The sequence below is a fragment of the Dasypus novemcinctus genome, chromosome 20, assembly GCF_030445035.2.
Source record: "Dasypus novemcinctus isolate mDasNov1 chromosome 20, mDasNov1.1.hap2, whole genome shotgun sequence".
NCBI lineage: Eukaryota > Metazoa > Chordata > Mammalia > Cingulata > Dasypodidae > Dasypus > Dasypus novemcinctus.
In genome coordinates, this window is record NC_080692.1 from 20,534,970 (window position 1) to 20,553,311 (window position 18,342).

The 18,342-nt window shown below is 54.7% G+C and overlaps 1 protein-coding gene across 5 annotated transcripts in view; it reads right to left on the reverse strand.

The window, feature by feature from the left end:
* Positions 1-18,342, reverse strand: part of IQSEC3 (IQ motif and Sec7 domain ArfGEF 3) — a 108,030-nt gene that overhangs the window by 13,983 nt on the left and 75,705 nt on the right. For all 5 annotated transcript variants that reach the window (XM_058282579.2, XM_058282576.2, XM_058282578.2 and 2 more), the window contains 4 exons: positions 7,331-7,453; positions 6,666-6,832; positions 1,652-1,791; positions 254-379 (listed from right to left, as the gene is read on the reverse strand). In XM_058282579.2, the coding sequence (XP_058138562.1) occupies positions 254-379; positions 1,652-1,791; positions 6,666-6,832; positions 7,331-7,453 (556 nt within the window). The remainder of the gene's footprint in view (positions 1-253; positions 380-1,651; positions 1,792-6,665; positions 6,833-7,330; positions 7,454-18,342) is intronic.

Genomic DNA, 18,342 nt, shown 5'->3' on the forward strand with positions numbered 1-18,342 from the left:
AGTATTCGTTGAGGGGACACCTGTTTCCCCAACGAAGACCAAGGCCGCAGAGATGTGCACGTGCACGCACACTGATGTGCACGTGCACGCACACTCCCGTGCACGCCCGCGCCGCCCACGCGCACGCGCACGACCTCCGCCCAGGCCTCGGGTCCCGAGCCCGCGCCGCGCCCCTCCCCGGGCTGCTTGGGGGGGGGGGGGGGCGGGTTGGCAGGAGGCCTGGAGCCGGGCGCGGGACCCCGCGGGCGCTCACCACCAGCAGGTCGTTGAAGAGGAACACCTCCCTCTGGTGCGCGGCCTGCTTCTGCAGCTTGTTCACGTCGGTCACCTCGAAGAGCCGGCTGCAGCAGACCAGGCGGCGGTGGGGCACCGACAGCACCTGCAACCGCCGGCGCTCAGCGGGGGCACCCAGCGGGCCCCCTCGGCTGGAGGAGGAGACCCGGGCCCAGAGAGGGGAGGGGGCTCGGGGTCTACCGCGGGGCCTGCGCCGGACCCCGAGCTCCCTGCCTTCTCATCCGGGGCTGTTTCCCACTCACCACACCTCGTGGGGAGCCAGGTTGTAAATGAGTAGAGGAAGGGGTGGGGGAAGGAAATTGCAAAGAGTTTGCAGATGGTTCTGTCTGGTCACTGTCAACCTTTTGCCCAGGCTGGGACCTGCAAGTGTGACACCTCTGCCCCTTTCTCTACCACATATCCAAAGGCAAGTGGGCAAGTCAGGGGTTACAGGGACCCCTCGAATCTACTCCAGTGTAAGACCAGCCGGCCGTTGGCAAACCTGATGGAAGCTAAGACCTCAGTAGCAAAGGCTCTGAAAGGGAAAGGAGCCTCCCGGCGGAGCGAGCCCGGAGCAGGGCTCTGGAGGAGGCACCGGGCTCTCCCAGCCTGCACCCTAAGCCAGCAGCTTAGGGAGGAGAACCCGGAGGGGCAGAGAGCCTGCTGGAGCAGCCCCTGCCGCCGAGTGGTGTCACAGGCTACAGAGAATGCCCGCTTTAAAAGTCACGGCAGGAAAAAATGAAAATTAAAAAAAATAAAAGTCACAGCAGGGCGAGCCAAGGACCAAGGATCGCCACAGTCTTGGGGAGGGGAAAGCATCGCCTTGACGATGCCTTGATTTAGACTTTCTCTTAGCCTCAAATAAATTTCCATTGTTTAACAAGCCCCACCCCCCAAAAAAGTCATTGCAAAAGTGGAACAGATCGCCCGTGACGAAGGTCACAACGTGTGGGCCCCCCCCCCGACGGGCTGAGGCACCAGAGTAGCTCTACCTGAGCCTGGTTTCCTGTCTCCTGTCTCGGTAGGACCATCCAGCAATGTCGAGTATCCAGCCCATGCTAGGAGAAAAATCTCCCCGTCATGGCTGTCCACCCACTTAATCCTAGACCACTGGAAGTCTTTCTTGACATCTCACCTCAGTCCCTTCTGCTCTGGTATCTGGGAGCCAGAGGCAGTGAGGAAATCAGGCAAAGGGAAAAAGGATGCAGTGCGAGGCTCAGAGAAGGCGATCAATAACTGTTTTTTAAAAATATTTTAATAAAGGAGAGGTGAATTTGAAAGAAGATCAGGATGAGACGTCAGGGAGAAAGAAAGGAAACGGGGGGTGGGGATGGCTTGGAAGCCTCGGAAGGAAGCTGGCTCTGCAGGGGACACTTACGGTCTTCATGCCCACGATAGACTTCTCCACCTTGGTGACGTACGTGACGTGGTCCTCATTGGACTTGAGCTCCTTCTGCTGTATCCTTTCATAGATGCCCACCACCAGCTCCCTGGGGATGTCGGCGCCATCGTCCACACCTGCCAACAAGGGTGGGAAGGGGAGGCAGGGGTGGGGTGGGCGTCAGAGTCCAGAGAGAGGAGCCCCTCATCAGAACGATGCTCCGAAAGGGTGGTTTTGCTTTCACCACGTCCCAGTTCCAAAGTTCTCAGTGGCTGACTCCGTGCACGCATCATATTAAGAACAAATTCCTTAGCCCAGCGGCGAAGCCACTATAACATGGCCCCACACACTTCCAGCCTCATCTCCCGCCACTCCATATGCTGCTTCCCAGAACTCTCTCCTGTCTCCAAGCACAGCCTCCATGTACCTGCTAAGTGCCTTGCATCTGCAAGTCTCTCCCCAGAATGTCCTTCCTGTTCCAGAATGCCATAAACCCCTCCTGTCCCCGCTTAAAGTCAGCTGTCCTGTCTTGTTCTCTTTTAGATCTCCCCCTGCTTGAGCCCTCCCCCTCCCCAAGCAGGGAGCACAGCACTCAGTGATTCGTTATTAAATGAGTGACAAGATTCTCCCCTGACCGTGTGTGTGTGTGTGTGTGTGGTGTTAGACATCAGGTGGAGAGGAGCAGGGCAGACCCCTGTGGTGATACAGGTAATGAGACTCCCGTCCCATCTCCTACCTCAAAGTAATGACAAAGCTCTGGCAAGGAAAAAACACTAGCAGAAAATACTCCAACATGATATAAAACATAACAAACTTATTTTAAAAGTAAGAAAAAAGGTAAGAAAAGATAGAAACATTAAAAGAGTTTTTCTTTTGGAAGTAGAAACAGAGGCGATTTAAAACACTTTTCCTTCTACTGCCAAATCTTTTTTTTTTTTTTAATAAGCATATGCTTCTTTCATAAGAGGGAGACAATTATAAATAGAACAACTTGGGCAAATGTCCCCAAATTTTCCCATTCACTGAGATGATATTACACTTTCTATGAGAAACCCCTTTCTTGACCCTACGACTTTCACATCTGATCTTGAGTTTTAAAATTGGGCAAAGGAGCCATGCAGCAGTGCTGGGGGCCTGTAAGAAATCAGGCTGAAGGCAAGAAAAAAGGAACAAATAAAGAACGCTCCCAGTTAAACATGGCAGATTGTGCACCTCTTCCCAGGAAATACTGATAAAAGGGCTGAGACTATTTTAAAGGTCTAAGCACATAAAGACCAAGAGAACAGGGGGAGAGGCAATGGCACCCTGGGACCTGGAAAGTAGATGGGTGAGTGGATGAATTCACAAACCCAAGAAAGCTGAAACCTAAGCTGGCAGAGGGGTTAGAAGCCACCCCCCTACACCTCAGTACCACCAAATGGGTTCCTGAATTGGGAGCAACAAGAACTCCTGAAATTGGAGGGGAAGGTGGTTGGAAACAGGAAAATAGGCTGATAATCAGTTTAAAAAGCAGTGAGACTTCTTCATTCCCCCCTCCACCACTGCAGAAAACTCTGGAAAGGCTAAACCAGGAGCTTTGGGCTGGGGACGCTAAGCCCAGCTAAGGGTAGGAGTCCATGGTGAAAACTGGGGGAGGAAACAGACATCTGTACGCGAAGAGCCCCTTCTACTGCATTTCCCACAAAGATCTCACAACACTGACAGATTCTTTCTTTCAGCAACAGATTGGACATTTCTTCTCTGGGGAAATCAATCAGCATAAGAGAAAATATTTAAAGATACTGCAATAGTGGTCCCCCAGTAAAACAACCCAATAAATCCCTTCTACCAGAAATTCCACACACACAGAATGTTTTTTGGGTTTTTTTTTTTTTTTTTTTTTTTGAGGTACCAGGACTAGGAATTGAACCCAGGACCTTGTATGTGGGAAGCCAGTGCTCAAACCACTGCGCCACATCAGCTCTCCATACACATAGAATTTTTAATCAGCTTTCTAATGGCTCACTCTTCAATATGAATGGACAACTAAATTTCCCTAGCTTTATATGGAAAGATCTATAACATTAAAGAACCCAAAAGAAATAGAGGCAGTGGGGAGAAGGAAACTGAAATAAATAAAACATATCAATAATATCTTCAGAGAGAAACAAGAAATGATTGCATTCATGAAACAAAAAGAGAATGCTATAAAGGAGTAACATTCAGAGAACAAAAAGCTCTTTAAAATGAAAAAATATGACAGCATGAATTAAAAACTTAAAAGACCTGAAAGATAAAGTTGAGTCCATCTTCCACAAAGTCAAACAAGAAGACAAAGATGACATATAGAAAAGCCATGAAAATTAGAAGATCCAGCCAGAAGATCCAATATCGAAATAATAGGAGTTTCAAAAAGAAAGTACAGGGAAAATGGAGGCAAAAAATGACAAAATGCAAGATTTTACACACCAGCGTTTTGGCATTATTCACAAAGATGGAAGCAACCCAAGTGTCCATCAACTGGTGAATGGATAAATATTTGTGATATACAAAATAGAATGGTATTCAGTGATAAAAAAGAAATGAATTTCTGATACATGCAACAACATGGATGAACCTGGAAAACATCATGCTGAGTGAAATAAGCCAGACATAAAAAGAACAAATATTGTATGATCTCATCGATTTTAAATAAATAGAATAAGCCAACTCATAGAGTCACCAGGAGATGGGTGGGAACAGGGAATGGGAAGCGAGGGCTTACAATGTACAGGGTTCCTGTTTGGAATGATGGAAATTTTTTGGTAATGGATGGTGGTGATGGTAGTACAACATTGTGCATGCAGTTCACAGCACTGAAATATGTATCTGAATGTGATTAAAGGGGGAAATGTTAGATTTTATATATGGTAAAAGAATAAAAATTTCAAAAATCATGGTACTACACTATCCAAACAGTGAACCCTAAGTTAAACTATGGCTATAGTTAATGGTGTAATTATAAAAATATGCTGTCATCAATCGTAACAAATGTTCCACACCAATGCCAGATGTTAATAATAGGGTGGGATATGGAAAACCTGTTTTTTATGCATGATTTTTCTGTAAACCACATCTTCTCTAATAAAGAAAAAAAACACAATATATAAGAAAGCTTCCCACAGTTAAAGGATATATATTTCTAGGCTGAAAGGACCAACTCAGTGTCCAGCACAATGAATGAAAAATGACCCATCAGAAGGCACATCATCATGAAATGTCAGAGCACAAAGGACAGAGAACCTACACGTTTTCAGAGAGGGAGAAAATGAAGTAACCTACACAAGGCCAGGAATTGGAAAGGCAGAGCAGCACTTGTCAACTGAAAGACAATGGAGCAATATCTTCAACATTTTGAATGGAAATGTTTCCAATCTGGAATTCTATTCCTAGCCAAACTCCCAAACAAGAGGGAAGTTAAAAATATATATATTGAGATGTGTAAGTTCTCAAAGTTTGTCTCCAATGTACCTTGTTTCTGGAAGTAAATTAAAAACGAGGAAGCTGGGAGACCCAGGAGACCAGGATCCAACACAGGAGCAAAAGAGAGTTGCTCCCTAGGTGCCGTGGAGGAGGTGCTGGGAGGACAGCCGAGCAGCTGGCCCAACCGCCCGTCCAGGCGGAAGCAGCGCTGGAGGAGCCGGGGGAGGCACTCCGAGACAATGGGACCCCAGAATACTTCCTGGACCTACATGTATTGTTGAGAGGCCCAGGAAGTATTCTGGGGGTTCCATCGTCTTGGAATGCCTGGGGAGGAATTAGTAGACGTTTCATAGAGAGCTAAGCAAACGGGAAAAGAAGCAATTAGTAATGCCAAGTGAAACAGAAATAGAAAGGAATTGTCATTGTAACTTCACGACTCAGCTTTGGATTGTGTTTTCCTAAGCTTAATAACAACACCAATCTAACAAAAATGATGCTAAAACTATACTGAGAGCCTAGGAGTGCTGTGTAGGTGTTTTGGTGGTGAGAGGGATGAAAGAGGGCACGGGAGCTAAATCTTTATAGTCTATCATGGCAAATGAACAGATAATGCTGAAAAGCAAAAAAGTCAACAAGTATATATATATAATGCATAATCCCATTCTTGAGGTTTAAGAACCAACAAAAGTAATCAGTGGTGGAAGAAGTCAGAAGAGTTGTCACTCTTGGGCAGGGGTACTGACTAGGAAGGGATATGAGAGAATGTTCTGGCATAATGGAAATGATCCGACTCTAGATCTGGGTGTAACTTCACAGGTGTATATAAATGTAAATATACTTCAAGCTCCAGATTTATATACCTTACAGAATGTATTTTATACCAGTGGAAAAGGCAATTGAAAAAAGAAGCAGCTGTGTAAGCATGTTATTTAGAGATACAGAGGAAATGCAAACTCTAGAGTTTAAAAAGTTGGAAGTGGTTGTCTCTAGGGAAGGAGAATGGTGAGAGGAAGAGGGACTCATTTTTTCTATAGCAAGCCTAGTAAGAATTATTTGACTTTATTAAAATACGTGCATGTCTAACTTTGGTTTTTTAAACGCAAAAACAAAACAAAACTGCGCACACATCACACTCTTTCTCCTGCCAGGTGGTGCACCACATCTATTAGAAAAGGACTTGGCTGGTAGATGCCATAGTTATCTGCAAGGCTGACTTCTGAAAACCCGAAAGCCCTGTTCCTGACTCTGCCCTCTACGTCGTGGAGTGGGAAGGGCTAGTACCACCCAGGCACCCACTAGGGTGCCAGGGGCCTAGAGCTCAACATCCCGCGAGGGTAAAGGCGCATCACCCGAGGGCAGAGCCAGTGGCTCCCGGGGACTCCCCAGATGGCAGGCAAGCGGGGACTTTCCCAGCCTGCTGGGCATGGCCGGGCCCCGCGCGCAGGGTCCGCCGCCCTGGGCCGCTGAGGGGGCTGAGACCCCCGGGCTCTCCTCTGCAATGAACCCCCCCCAGCAGCCAGCGGCCTGAGCCCGGCCCCGCCCCGCGCCCCGCCCCGCGCCCCGCCCTCACCGCGCAGGTTCCGGATGAAGTCCTCCAGCATCATCTTCCGGTCCGGCTTGATGTTGGGGCTGTACATGTCGGTGTTGAGGAGGATGATGGCGAAGGCGAGGATGAAGATGGTGTCGGGGTTGTGGAACTGCTGCACCACCTCGGGGTTGCACATGCAGTAGCGCTGGCTGCGTGCGACAAGGAGGGCGACGCTGAGCCCCTCCCTCACCCTGCCCCGGCTCCCGCTCTGGGGGGGCGGGGCCTGTGGCTTTAGGCCCCGGGGGTCCTGCCATGCCCTGTTGATGACCGTGTGCCCCAACCCCTGTCTGCTTCCCCGCTGAGAGCGCAGGTGCTGTCGCTGCACCCAGGAGCGCCCCAGGGCACCAACCTTGCAGAGAAGACGCTCGCTCATGGGGAGGGGAGAAGGGTGCCAGCCTGGGGACTCCAGTGTAGCGTCCAGCTTAGGGAGCTCAAGGGCTGCTGTCCTTTCCTTTCCTGCCCGCTTTTCTCCCTAGCCCACCCCTCCTGCCGGCACCCTAAGGCGCTCATCCCAGCCCCCTGGTGGACCTCCCAGCATCTCGCAGCCCCCAGGCTCACAGCAGCTCTGCTTCCCACCCCCACCTCCTCCCCCTTGGCCCAGGTGGGTGGGGGAGGGGATTGCAGCTGGGGGGGCGCGGGGACCCTACCTGAAGGCCTCTATGAGCCGCTCCACCTTCTGGGCCTCCCCCTGCACGCGGATGTGCGCCTGGAACTTGCGCAGGGCCTCGTCCAGCTCCATGCTGGCGAAGTCCATCTCGTCCACCACGCAGCTGAGGGCCGGCAGGGGGGAGGCGGTGAGGGAGCCCGGCTGCCGGCACCCTCCGGCACCCAGGAGAGCCACGCGGTAAGGCGCCCCACCCTGGAGGGACCAGCCGGGAGAGGACGGGGCAGGCCGGTGCAATCCTGCCTCCCGGGGGCCCCGCTGCAAGTAACCCAAGAGGGGCCTCCTGTCGCCTAAGGCAGCGGCCAGGCAGGCGCTCCACTTCACCCTAAAACCTGAGGCCCGGAGGGGTCAGCTGACCAAGGCCACACGGCCAGGGAGGGGCCGGGCTGAGTTCAGACTCCAGATTCCAAGTTCTTTCCTCTCACCCTCTGAGGATCTCCGCACCAGACAACGGTTGAAAATTCCAACAAATGCAGTTTACTCCTGCTCTTCCAAAAGACTTGGAAGGAGCCTGCCCTTCTCCCCGATGGCAGCTCAGTTTCCCGTTTGGGCTATCGGTGGCTGAACTTTCCTTCTGCTGCCCCCTCCCACTTCAGGTAAAACGGTGACAAGCCAAGACCAGCCCCATTCTGAGCCAGTAGCTCCCAGGAAGGCTCTGGAAGATCCTAGTCTGTAGAGTAAGTGGCGGGAAGCAGATGTTGGCTCAACCACTGGGGTGCCTGCCTACCACATGGGAGGTCCCGGGTTCGGGCGCCGGTGCCTCCTAAAGAAACGAGCAGACACTGCACCTGCCGCAATGAGAGTGAGACGCCACACCCCCTCACAACCTGCTGCACCCCCTCGCAACCTGTTGCAATGAGAGCTAGATGCCACATCCGGCACAATGAGCAGAAGCCTAAACGAGCAGATGCCACAAGCCAGCAGACGCCGCAGCCCGCGGGGAGCGGATGTGACTCAGGCCATTGGGCACTCGCCTCCCATGTGGGAGGTCCCAGGTTTGGCTCCTGGTGCCTCGTGGAGAAGGCGAGCAAACAATGAGCAGACAGACGAGAGAACCATCTGGGGGAGGGGAACATCAATGTAGAAAATAAAGCAAAAAAGAAATCTTAAAAAAAAAGGAAGTGGCAAGTTCAGCTCGATGTGGGAGGGCTACAGCGACACACAGGGTGAAGGACCTGGAGACCCGGCCTCTGAACCTGGCCCGGCCACTAGCCTTCTCCTGACCTCGGCCCACAGTCTCACCTCTCGGACCCTCAGTTTCCTCTTCTGAGAAGGGAGGAGGTCAGAGTTCCTGCTCCCCGGGGACCCTGCCCCCTGGGAATGCTCTGTTTCCACCCGAGGGGGAACAGGGGCCAAAGTCACCCAACTAACCCTGTCCTGGCCTGCTTCTGGGGCCCCTCCCAGCGCCCCCCCCAGCCTCCCTTGGGGCGCTCTGCCCCCAGGGCTGTGCACAGGGAGGGGGGAATCTGGCCCGGCCTGCAGCAGACCTAGTGTCTTCCATAGAGGCTGGTCCCACGGTCAGGGGAGCCTCGGGGCGCCAGCAGCTCGGGGGAGGGTCCTCCCCTCTCGGCCGCTCCCAGGGCCGCCCTCCTGGTCCTCCAGCAGCGGGTCCTCCCTGCCCACTAAGTGGTGGCCCGGGCTGCCTCTCCGCCGCCCCCCAGCGTGACAGCCTGAGCTGCGCAGGCTTGCGCCCTGCCGCCTCCCCTCCCCAAGGCGGGGCAGGGGCCGGCGGCCTTGGGGGTCCCCACTCTGGTTCTGCCTTCCGCTCTCCGGGGAGGGCAAGGGGCGGCTCCCGCTGGGCTGGGCTTGGAGGGTGGGGTCGGCCTCCCCGATTCCTCCAGGGAGAACAAGGAGCATCACCCAGCCTCAGTTTGCTCAAACCCAGCCTTCGCTCAAACTTGTCTCCAGGGTGGTGAGTGGTGGGAGGGTGGGGCTGGGAGGGGGTGGCGGCAAGAATTTTGCTCAAGGGTGAGAACCGGTGACCTCAGGGTCTGGGCATTTGGAAGGGACAGGTGGGCCCAGAGGCCTCCAGCCCGGGCACAGCGAGAGGTCACTCCGATCTCTCGCCCTGCATCTTGCCCCTACCGCGTCCCCCCAGCTGGAACGGGAGCCCCAAGGTTAGGGCCCCCCCCCGTTGTGCCTCCGCAGGGCTCAGCCCCCGTGACAGGCGTGGATCGAGGGGGACGGAGCCATGCAGGAGGTGGCACGTGGGACGGTGCCCGAGAGGGGGCAGGCCAGGGGGACAGAGGATGAGTACTGGGGAAGGCAGCAGGGACCAAGGGACAGAGAAAGAGAGAAAGGCAGACAGAGAGAAAAAGGGAGAGAGAGACACACAGAGATAGTGAGAGATGCAGGGCATGAAAGAGAGGAGGAAAGAGACGAGAGAGAAAGAGGAGCAAGGAGGAAAAGAGAAAGAAAGATTAGCAAAAGGAGAGAAATGGGAGAGAGAATGAGAGCAAGAGAGAATCGAGACAGGGAGAGAAAAACCAAGAGAGAGCCAAAAAAATACAGGGAGGAAGAGGGAGAGAGGAAAGGCGAGAAAACCAGGGCAGCCTGGGCAGGAGGGGCTGGGCGTGCAGAGGAGACCACGCAGGCAGGGGTCCCAGCCTGGCCACCCTCGACGGAAGCCTGGCTCCCTGGAGGGCCCCTGGAGGGCTCTTGGTCCCTCTGGCCTGGCTCCCCAGGACGAGTCCTGTCGGTCTGTCTGCCCCAGCCCCGGCCCCAGCCCCTGCCCTCCCCTCCCGCCCGTGGAGAGGGGGTGCTGCTGTCAGCCAGGGGCGCTGTGCCGCGAGGCGCAGGAGGCGGCGGGAGCAGTGGAAAGGGGTGGGATCTGCTTGGCCAAGCACGATGGCCTCATTTCCAGAACCTTCACTCAGGTGACTTGCAGTCTGCTCGCTGGGGCTGAAAGCTCGGCAGTGAGCCATGGACCAGGCCGGGAAGAGCAGTCAGGTGGATGCGCCAGCGCGGGGATAGATCCATCAGGATAAACCCTCGGGGTGGGGAGGGCCTAGCGGGAGGGGTCTCCACATCAAACACCTGCCAGTGTCTGTGTCCCAGGGACCCCACGTGAGACACCAGGGTGCTGTGAAAACACAGATCCCTGGGCCCCAACCCAGATCTGCTGAATTAGAATAGTTGGAGGCAGAGCCTGGGAATTGGCATTCTTAACCAGCTCTCCAGGTGCTCCTTAACATTTGAAAAGCAGGGGCTGAGCTGAGTGCAAGGCGGGAGGGCTCCTGGCCCACGCGGGGGGCTTTTCAAATGTGGGTCCAGCAACTCACCGCCACCAGGGCACCGTCCCACAGGGCAGCGCGTCCCTGCCCAGCCACGTGGGGCTGATGCTGGGCGCGGGCGGGAGGCAGGGAGGGAGGGGGCACACACAGATGGGGCCACCTGCCTTCCCCCTCAGGGCCACCACGGGGCTCCGCTGGTAGGTGGGAGGGGTACTCAGCATTTTCTCCTGGCAAAAGCCGGGGGAGGAAAGCAGCCTGCTGGGTGGGAGAGAGGCTCTTCCCGTCTCAGAGGAGGGGCCGGGTGGCCCCCACGCACTCTCCAACAGGTACACAGAGCAGAGAGCCGCGCCCCACGCCGCTGGCTTTCTTCCATCTTCTGGCCACTGGGGCCTTCTCCCCACCCCACCCCTGCCTTCCAGGTGGGCCTGGTCCTCTCAGGGGAGGGGGCCGGGGTCGAGGCCACCCCCTCTACCAACAAGCCTGCTCCAGCGGGCCCCCACCTCGGGGGGCTCCATCCCTCCAGGCTGCCATGCGCCCCTCGCTCTGGGGCCCAAGTTCACCCCGGAGTCACCCACCATCCCTGCCCTCGCTCACCGCAGGGTTCTTTGTCCAGCCTGCACCTGCACTCCGACACCCTTCCTAGCTTCCCTCCCTCCTCTCACCATTTTTCCCACTGCTCTCATTTTGCATCTCCCAGCACCTACAGCCCACGCCCCCATCCTCCCCCGCCTGCCTGGAGTCCGGCAGGGAGCACTTTGTTGCAGGTTTACCAAATGCGTCCTGCTGCCCGGGAAGCCAGCGTCATCCTGCACGGTGCCCATCGCCCCTCTCCCGGCCACATTTAAGGTGAGAGACCTCCCACGTTTCCAGTGCATTTCCTGCTGTGTAATCTCCCCATCTCACAGAGGGCAAAACTGAGGTCAAGGGGCCTGTCCCACCACCCACAGTGAGGAAGAGCCGGCTTTCAGCTTCCTGGTCTTGGGAGGTCTCTTCCCCCAGTGGAGCCTGCGCTCCTGACCTTGACCCTGTGTGTGTGGGGTGCTCCCTCTGAGCTCTCGTTTACTGAGTATCGTTCTCAGGCTTCAGTGGCTGTGCAGTGACCCCATCTTCTCCATCCCGTGTGATGTTAGCCATCAACGCTTGATTTTTACTGCACAGGAGGACACCCAAGCGCCCACCCCGAGCCGGCCCTGCAGGGGACTACACGCATTGCGTTTCCTGCTGGAATCTTGTGGGCCAGGCGCCCTCTCCTGCTAAGGACTCTCTCCCTGGGGGCTGCTCTCTTACTCAGATACCTGGGAGGGGCCGAGGGGAACAAACGACACAACCAGGGCACAGCGACGGTGGTGCGAGAAGCCCCTTCCCTGCCAGCATCCAGCACAGGCCCAGAGCGGCTGGGCACACGGCAGCTTGACAGGGCACCCTATCCCTGGCCTCTTGCCCTTCCCTTTCGCAGGACTTTTCTAACCCCTGGTCGTGGCCGGCTGCCTTTCCTTCTTTCTTTCCACAAACATGCCCTGAGTACTTCCTATGCGCAAGGTCCTGTGGTCTGGACTTGGTGTAAGTGGCAAACAACATAAACATAGTCCTTGTCCTGGCAGGAGAGATAGACATTGAACATGGAGTTGAAAATAATCGTAACTGTGACAATTCCTGCACAGGGGAAGAATAAGTTTACACAAGAGGACAAAGCAGGTGTATTTCATATCAAGGGACTTGACCCTTGAACTAAGTAAAGATGAGTAGAAGTTGATCAAGGGGAAGGTGGAGAGCTTTCAGGCACTAGGAAACGCATGTGCAAAGGCCCCGTGGTAGGAAAGAGTTTCAGAGACCTAGAAGAGGTCAATGAGGATGAGATGCGGAGAGTAAGGGGGAGAATGGAGAATGGTGGGTTGTGGGGTTAGGGGGAGGTGGGCAGGGGCTTGATCAGCAGAGTGGGGGGATCCTGAGAAGGATCTGGGGATTCTGAAGGCAGCCAAGCCATAGAAGGGTGCAATCAGAGGAATGATCTGATTCAATTTGTTTTACGAAGATCCCTCTGTCTGCTGGGGACAATGAATGGGAAGGTAGGACGGGGACAAATGTGCACCGTGGGTCCCATTCGGAACTGACTGCAGAGATCCAAGCGAGAGATGACAGGGCTTGGGCTGAGGAAGAAGCAGTGGAGACAAACCGAGTGGATGCTTTGCCATACATTTTGGAGGAACACCAGGTGGGTCCGGGTAACAGAGGGAGTGCGGGATGTGAGGACAGGAGGAGCCAACTTGGTGTTATTCCTTGAGATGGACATGGCGGGGTGGACGCATGTGCTGGAGGAATGACCGGCATTCTGTTTGGACACGCTAAGTCTGAGATGTTTTTTCATATATTGTCAGTTTTCCCCTCTCTCTACAAAATCATTCTCAGCGCACAAATTCGTGATTTTCTGTTTGACAAAAGCCTGCCTTGGCTCTTCATTGCCCTCTAGCCACTACCCCTTTTCTCCGTTCCTTCCGGGCCACACTCCTAGAAGACTTCCCCACATGTGCTGTCTGCGCTTGCTCGTGCCACCCACCACACCGTTAAACATTCTCTGACCAAGGCCACCAAAGGCCTCCCCGGGACCAAGTTCAATGGGCTGTCATCCATCATCTCACCAGCCTCTCGCAGCGTCAACATGTGATTGACGCGTGGTCAACGCACTCCCTTCTGGAGACACCTCTCTAGCGCTCTGCTCGCACCACCCTCCCCCTGGCTGACTCCTCTCTGGGGGCTCCCCTCCTCCACCTGGCCTCCAACTTAGGGATGGGCCTTGGACCCCTTCTCCCTCTTACCCAGGGGTTCTTAACCTCTTTTGTTCCACGGACCCCTCTGCCTGTCAGGTGAAAACCACAGACCCCTTACTAAGTCCACCCTGCACTGTGTATCATTGAACAAATAGATCACACCCGCACCAACGCGACAACAGTCCCCACAAGAAGGTTTCTTTGAAATTCAGTTAACTCGTTGTTAAGAAACCCTCCTCTTACCACTCGCCCTCCAGGTGCCCGCGCCCGTTCCAGGGGCTCCAAATGCCGTCTGCAGGCCGACAGCGCCTAAGCGTTTACCTCTTGAGGCAGGTTTGCTCTTACTATTTCTGATTCTTACTTTAAGTCCAACCAGCTCCTTTTCTTTGGGGTTGATCCAGGATATTTATAAAGGTTCACGCTAAGCACCAGGACCCCGCCCTTGGCTGGAACTCGACCAGCACGCTTCTGGGCCCCCGCTGGCTGACTTCACCTGCCATGCTCCGGCGTGTCAGCCAGTGGGGACTAGTCACCAGAGCAGAGGGAGTGGCAGCATCTCCTGCGGGGAAGCCAGGCTGCAGGTATCTCCTGTTCCTCCTGGTATGCGACAGTTTAACTTGCCTGGGTAAACATCTGACAAAGTCCAGCTTGCTGAATTCTTCAGATGAAATCTCCCCAAATCCAGCACCAACGTCCTCACCCTTTCCCCCAAATGAAAATGCATGCACATGTATTTTGTGTAAGCTCCTCTAGCAGGCTGGAAGCACAAACATATTCCTATGCAGAGACCGAGTGTTCTGAATTCACAGCAGCCCAGGAGGCTGTTACCGTGACCAGCCAAGGCTGCTCCCCCCACACCAGGCCCCAGGCGCTGGGTGCTGCTGCTTCTCAGTGGCTCTAGGCTCTTCCTGCTTCTCCCCTCCCTGGGGCCAGCACTAAGGCTGAGAGCCTCAGTTCTCCCCAGGACTGCTATTGCACCAGCCTCCGCACCAGCCTCCTCACCAGCCTCCCTGCTTCCAAACCCCTTTCCACCCTGATCCAGCACTCTCCTTTAGGGCACTGCTTACACTTCTTCAAGGGCTTCCCATCATCCCTGGTATGAAACCCAAGTTCCTTAGCAATGCAAGCAAGCCCGTTAGCTCCCCAGCTTCTCCTGTCCCTCCGCCACGAGCCTCCCGCAGTCTCTCTTCCCTGTCTCCATGCTTCTGCACATGCTGCTCTTTCTTCCTGCTGCCCAGCATCAGCTCCAGCCTTGCAGGTCTCTGTCTATCCATCAGCCGGGAGCCAGGCATCCTCCTTGACCTCCACGGATGTACGTTCCATCTACCACTGCTTTACCTCCCCGTGTCCTGACCAGGCTGAAAGCTCCTCTGGGAAAGGGGCTGTTCTTTTAAGCTCTACAGCTCCCAGGGCTGGATGAACTCCATTAACTTCTGTAGGGTGGGAATGGACTTGGCCCAGTGGTTAGAGCGTCTGCCTCCCACATGGGAGGTCCGCGGTTCAAACCCTGGGCCTCCTTGACCCATGTGGAGCTGGCCCATGCGCAGTGCTGATGCGTGCAAGGAGTGCCCTGCCACGCAGGGGTGTCCCCCGCGTAGGGGAGCCCCACGCGCAAGGAGTGTGCCCCGTAAGGAGAGCTGCCCAGTGCGAAAGAAAGTGCAGCCTGCCCAGGAATGGTGCCACACACACGGAGAGCTGACACAAGATGACACAACAAAAAGAAACACAGATTCCCAGTGCCACTAATAAGGATAGAAGCGGTCACGGAAGAACACGCAGCAAATGGACACAGAGAGCAGACAACTGCGGGGAGGGGGGGAAGGGGAGAGAAATAAATTAAAAAACAAAATAAAACAAAAAAACTTCTGTAGGGTGAACGAATGGGTGAGAGACTGGTCGAGGGAGCGGATGGGGCCCTGAACCTGTTGTCAGCAGGGGAAGGAGTCCCAGGGGCATGCACCTTCGGGAGCTCTGCCCAGTGGCCGGGGATTGCTCAGCCTGTTTGCCGAGATCGGCTGGAGCTGACCTTGAGACCTGGACACGGCTGCCAGGGAATTGGCCCCGGGGACCGCAGACCGCGGGCGGCCAGGCGGCCCGACGTGCACACGCTTCCCTCTGCCCTCAGCTGTCTGGGCGAGACGGTGAGTGAAGAGAGCCAGGGTGAGCTGGCGCTCGCTAGGCTGCCCCCAAACACACGTGTCTGGGCCGCTGCCAGGAGGAAAGGCTGATTGGCGAGCAAGTCTGAGCGGGCCAGGCTGGGCTCAGGCCGCCCTCTCCTTCCTGTGGGTTTCTGCTGGGGCTGCAAATACCCCCCAAGAGCCGGGGAAACCAAAGCACAGGTGCTCCCTGCATCTGCGTGAACGCGGATGCTCTTGCATAAAATTGCTTGTTAACACTGTTCCCTGCGTGGAATCAGTTTGCGTGGCTGGTAAATGAAGTGTTGATCAAAATGAATTTCGTTGACTTTCTTTTTAATGACAGCAAGACAGTGTCTGGCAGACAAAGGAACTGGTGGAAAGCTGAAAATAGGTAAGGAGAGCAGCAGGGAGTTTTCAAGGGCTGGAAGAGAGAGCCAAGATCCGGAAGGTGAGGCGGGAGCGGAGGCCGGGAAGGGTGTGAGCTGCAGACATGGGACTTGTGCTCCAGGTTGCAGGACAACGAATCCCCCAGGGCCCCAGGAGGGAGGGCTTTATTCCCACACTCCCGGGCTTACACAGTTCACTTCAAAACATCCCGATCTGCCAGAGAGTTATTTCTGTTAGTCGGTACCCATGCTCCAGAAAGGTCGAGGTTTTTTGGAAAAGTGCGATGTGGCTAAGAAAATGACACAGCAGAAGATGATGCTGGAGAGCCTGTCTGTGATCCCAGTGACGACTGTCACAGCAAAGAACCTGGGCATGACTGGGCCTGGGAACAAAGAGAGGATCTCTGGAGGGGGCCTCAGAAGGGGTGGCTGCCAGTCGCACCTTGCGGACAGAGGAACCAAAGAACTAGGCTTGAGCAACCCAAATTGGAAGCCAGTGAGGCTGGCTGAGTTGATTTTTCTTTTCTTAGACTTGGCAGCATCCCTTTTGCCTGTGCTTCTCCAACTGGAGCGGGTGTTAGAATCACCTGGAGGGTTTGTTAAGACACAGGTTGTGGGGCCCTAACGCCAGAATTGCTGATTCAGCCCACATGGGGGAGCCTGAGAATCTGCATTTCTAACACGTTCCCAGATGATGCTGGGATGCAGTGAGAACCACTGCTCTATGCTGGTAGCAGCGGGCAGGGTGGGAAGAGGGCAGGCCTTTGACACGGGTTTGAATCTACTTTCCACCATTTTAACTGTCTGATCAAGTCACTTGGCCTCTCTGTGCCTCGGTCTCCCCTCAGTAGAAAGGTGCTAACACCCATACCACCCACTCGGCAGGGTTCTTGAGTGTTTTAAAAGAGATGTGGGGAAGCAGATGTGACTCAGCTGATAGAGCGTCCACCTACCATATAGGAGGTCCAGGGTTCAAACCCAGGGCCTCCTGGCCCATGTGGTGAGCTGGCCCATGTGCAGTGCTGCCGTGGGCAAGGAGTGCTGTGCCATGCAGGGGTGTCCCCCGCGTAGGGGAGCCCCATGCACAAGGAGTGCACCCTGCAAGGAGCACCATCCCACGTGAAAAAAGCACAGCCCACCCAGGAGTGGTACCGCACACACGGGAGCTGACACAGCAAGATGACGCAACAAAAAAGAGACACAGATTCCCAGTGCTGCTGAGAATGCAAGCAGACACAGAAGAACACACAGCGACTGGACACAGAGAGCAGACAAGGCAGGGGGAGGGGAAAGGAGAGAAAGAAATAAAAATAAACCTTAAAAAAAGAGAGATGTGTATGAAGTTCCTGGTATATAGCAGGGCTTGATCAATGATCGTTTCTGTTAAGTACCTGGAGACCAAGGCTAAGAACACACCTGAGCAAGTGGACTGCAGACCACTGCAGCTCAGGCATGAGAAAGACCCCTTCCTTCATCACCAATGAACTGTGCCTCAAGCTCCATCATTAGACATTCATCCAAAGTCCCTGTGAAATATAAATATACCAGAGAGGGAAGCTGAAGCTCGCTCAGACTTCTTATATTTTTGAATCGGTTTTTCAGCTCTGCTTTCTTCCCAGACGAGAGGGTCAGAGCATAGCTAATAAAGACGTCAGGGGATGGGATGGTACCTGACTCAGCTAACTCTCTCTGCCACTGGCCAGGGGAGAGTTATTTTTCCTCTCCAGGCCCTGGCTTTTGCCTGTGCAGAATGAGAGGGCTGGGCCAGCTGACCACGGGGTCCTGACAAGGACCCTGAAAGCATTCAAGCCACACTGTCCTTGGGATGAAGCACGAGGCAGGATGGGGTGGGGAGGAGGGCACAGGTTATGGGACCAGGCTGCCAGGGCCAGCCATGGCCAGCTCTGTGACCGTGAACGACCCACTTGCTCTCTCTCTGTTCCTTGGCTCCTTCCTCTGTAAAACAGTACAGATGAGTAGCCGGGACCTCAGAGGGTTGCCGTGGAGATGGAATGAACTTTTGCGTAGAAGGGTCTTAGGTCAGAGCCAGCTGGCTCACGGTAAATGCTCAACAATTGTGCGCTGTCACCATGTCATCTCACGGCTGCTCACGCGCGGCAGCCGCCCAACCAAGTCCAGCAAAGCAGGACTCCCAGGGAGCCCTCTGTAGACACCCCCCCTCGGAGCGGCCAGGTGCAGTCACACCTGAGCATCACACATGGCCTGAGAGAGACCCTTCCAGAGCTGGGGCCTAGGTGAGCAGAAAGAAATTAGGGATAAGACAGGCTCATTTTTAGGTAAAATCCCAATTTATACGCTAATCTGATGGAGCCAAAGTGAGTCTCAACCCTCGGCTTGTCCATCCCACACCTGGGTCCTGAGAGCCCCACATGTCTGAGTGAAGTGGGAGTTAAATCCCGTGCCTGTTAAAGAGAATCTCTTGTTTATCGGTAGCAGTGGGGGTGAGGGCAGT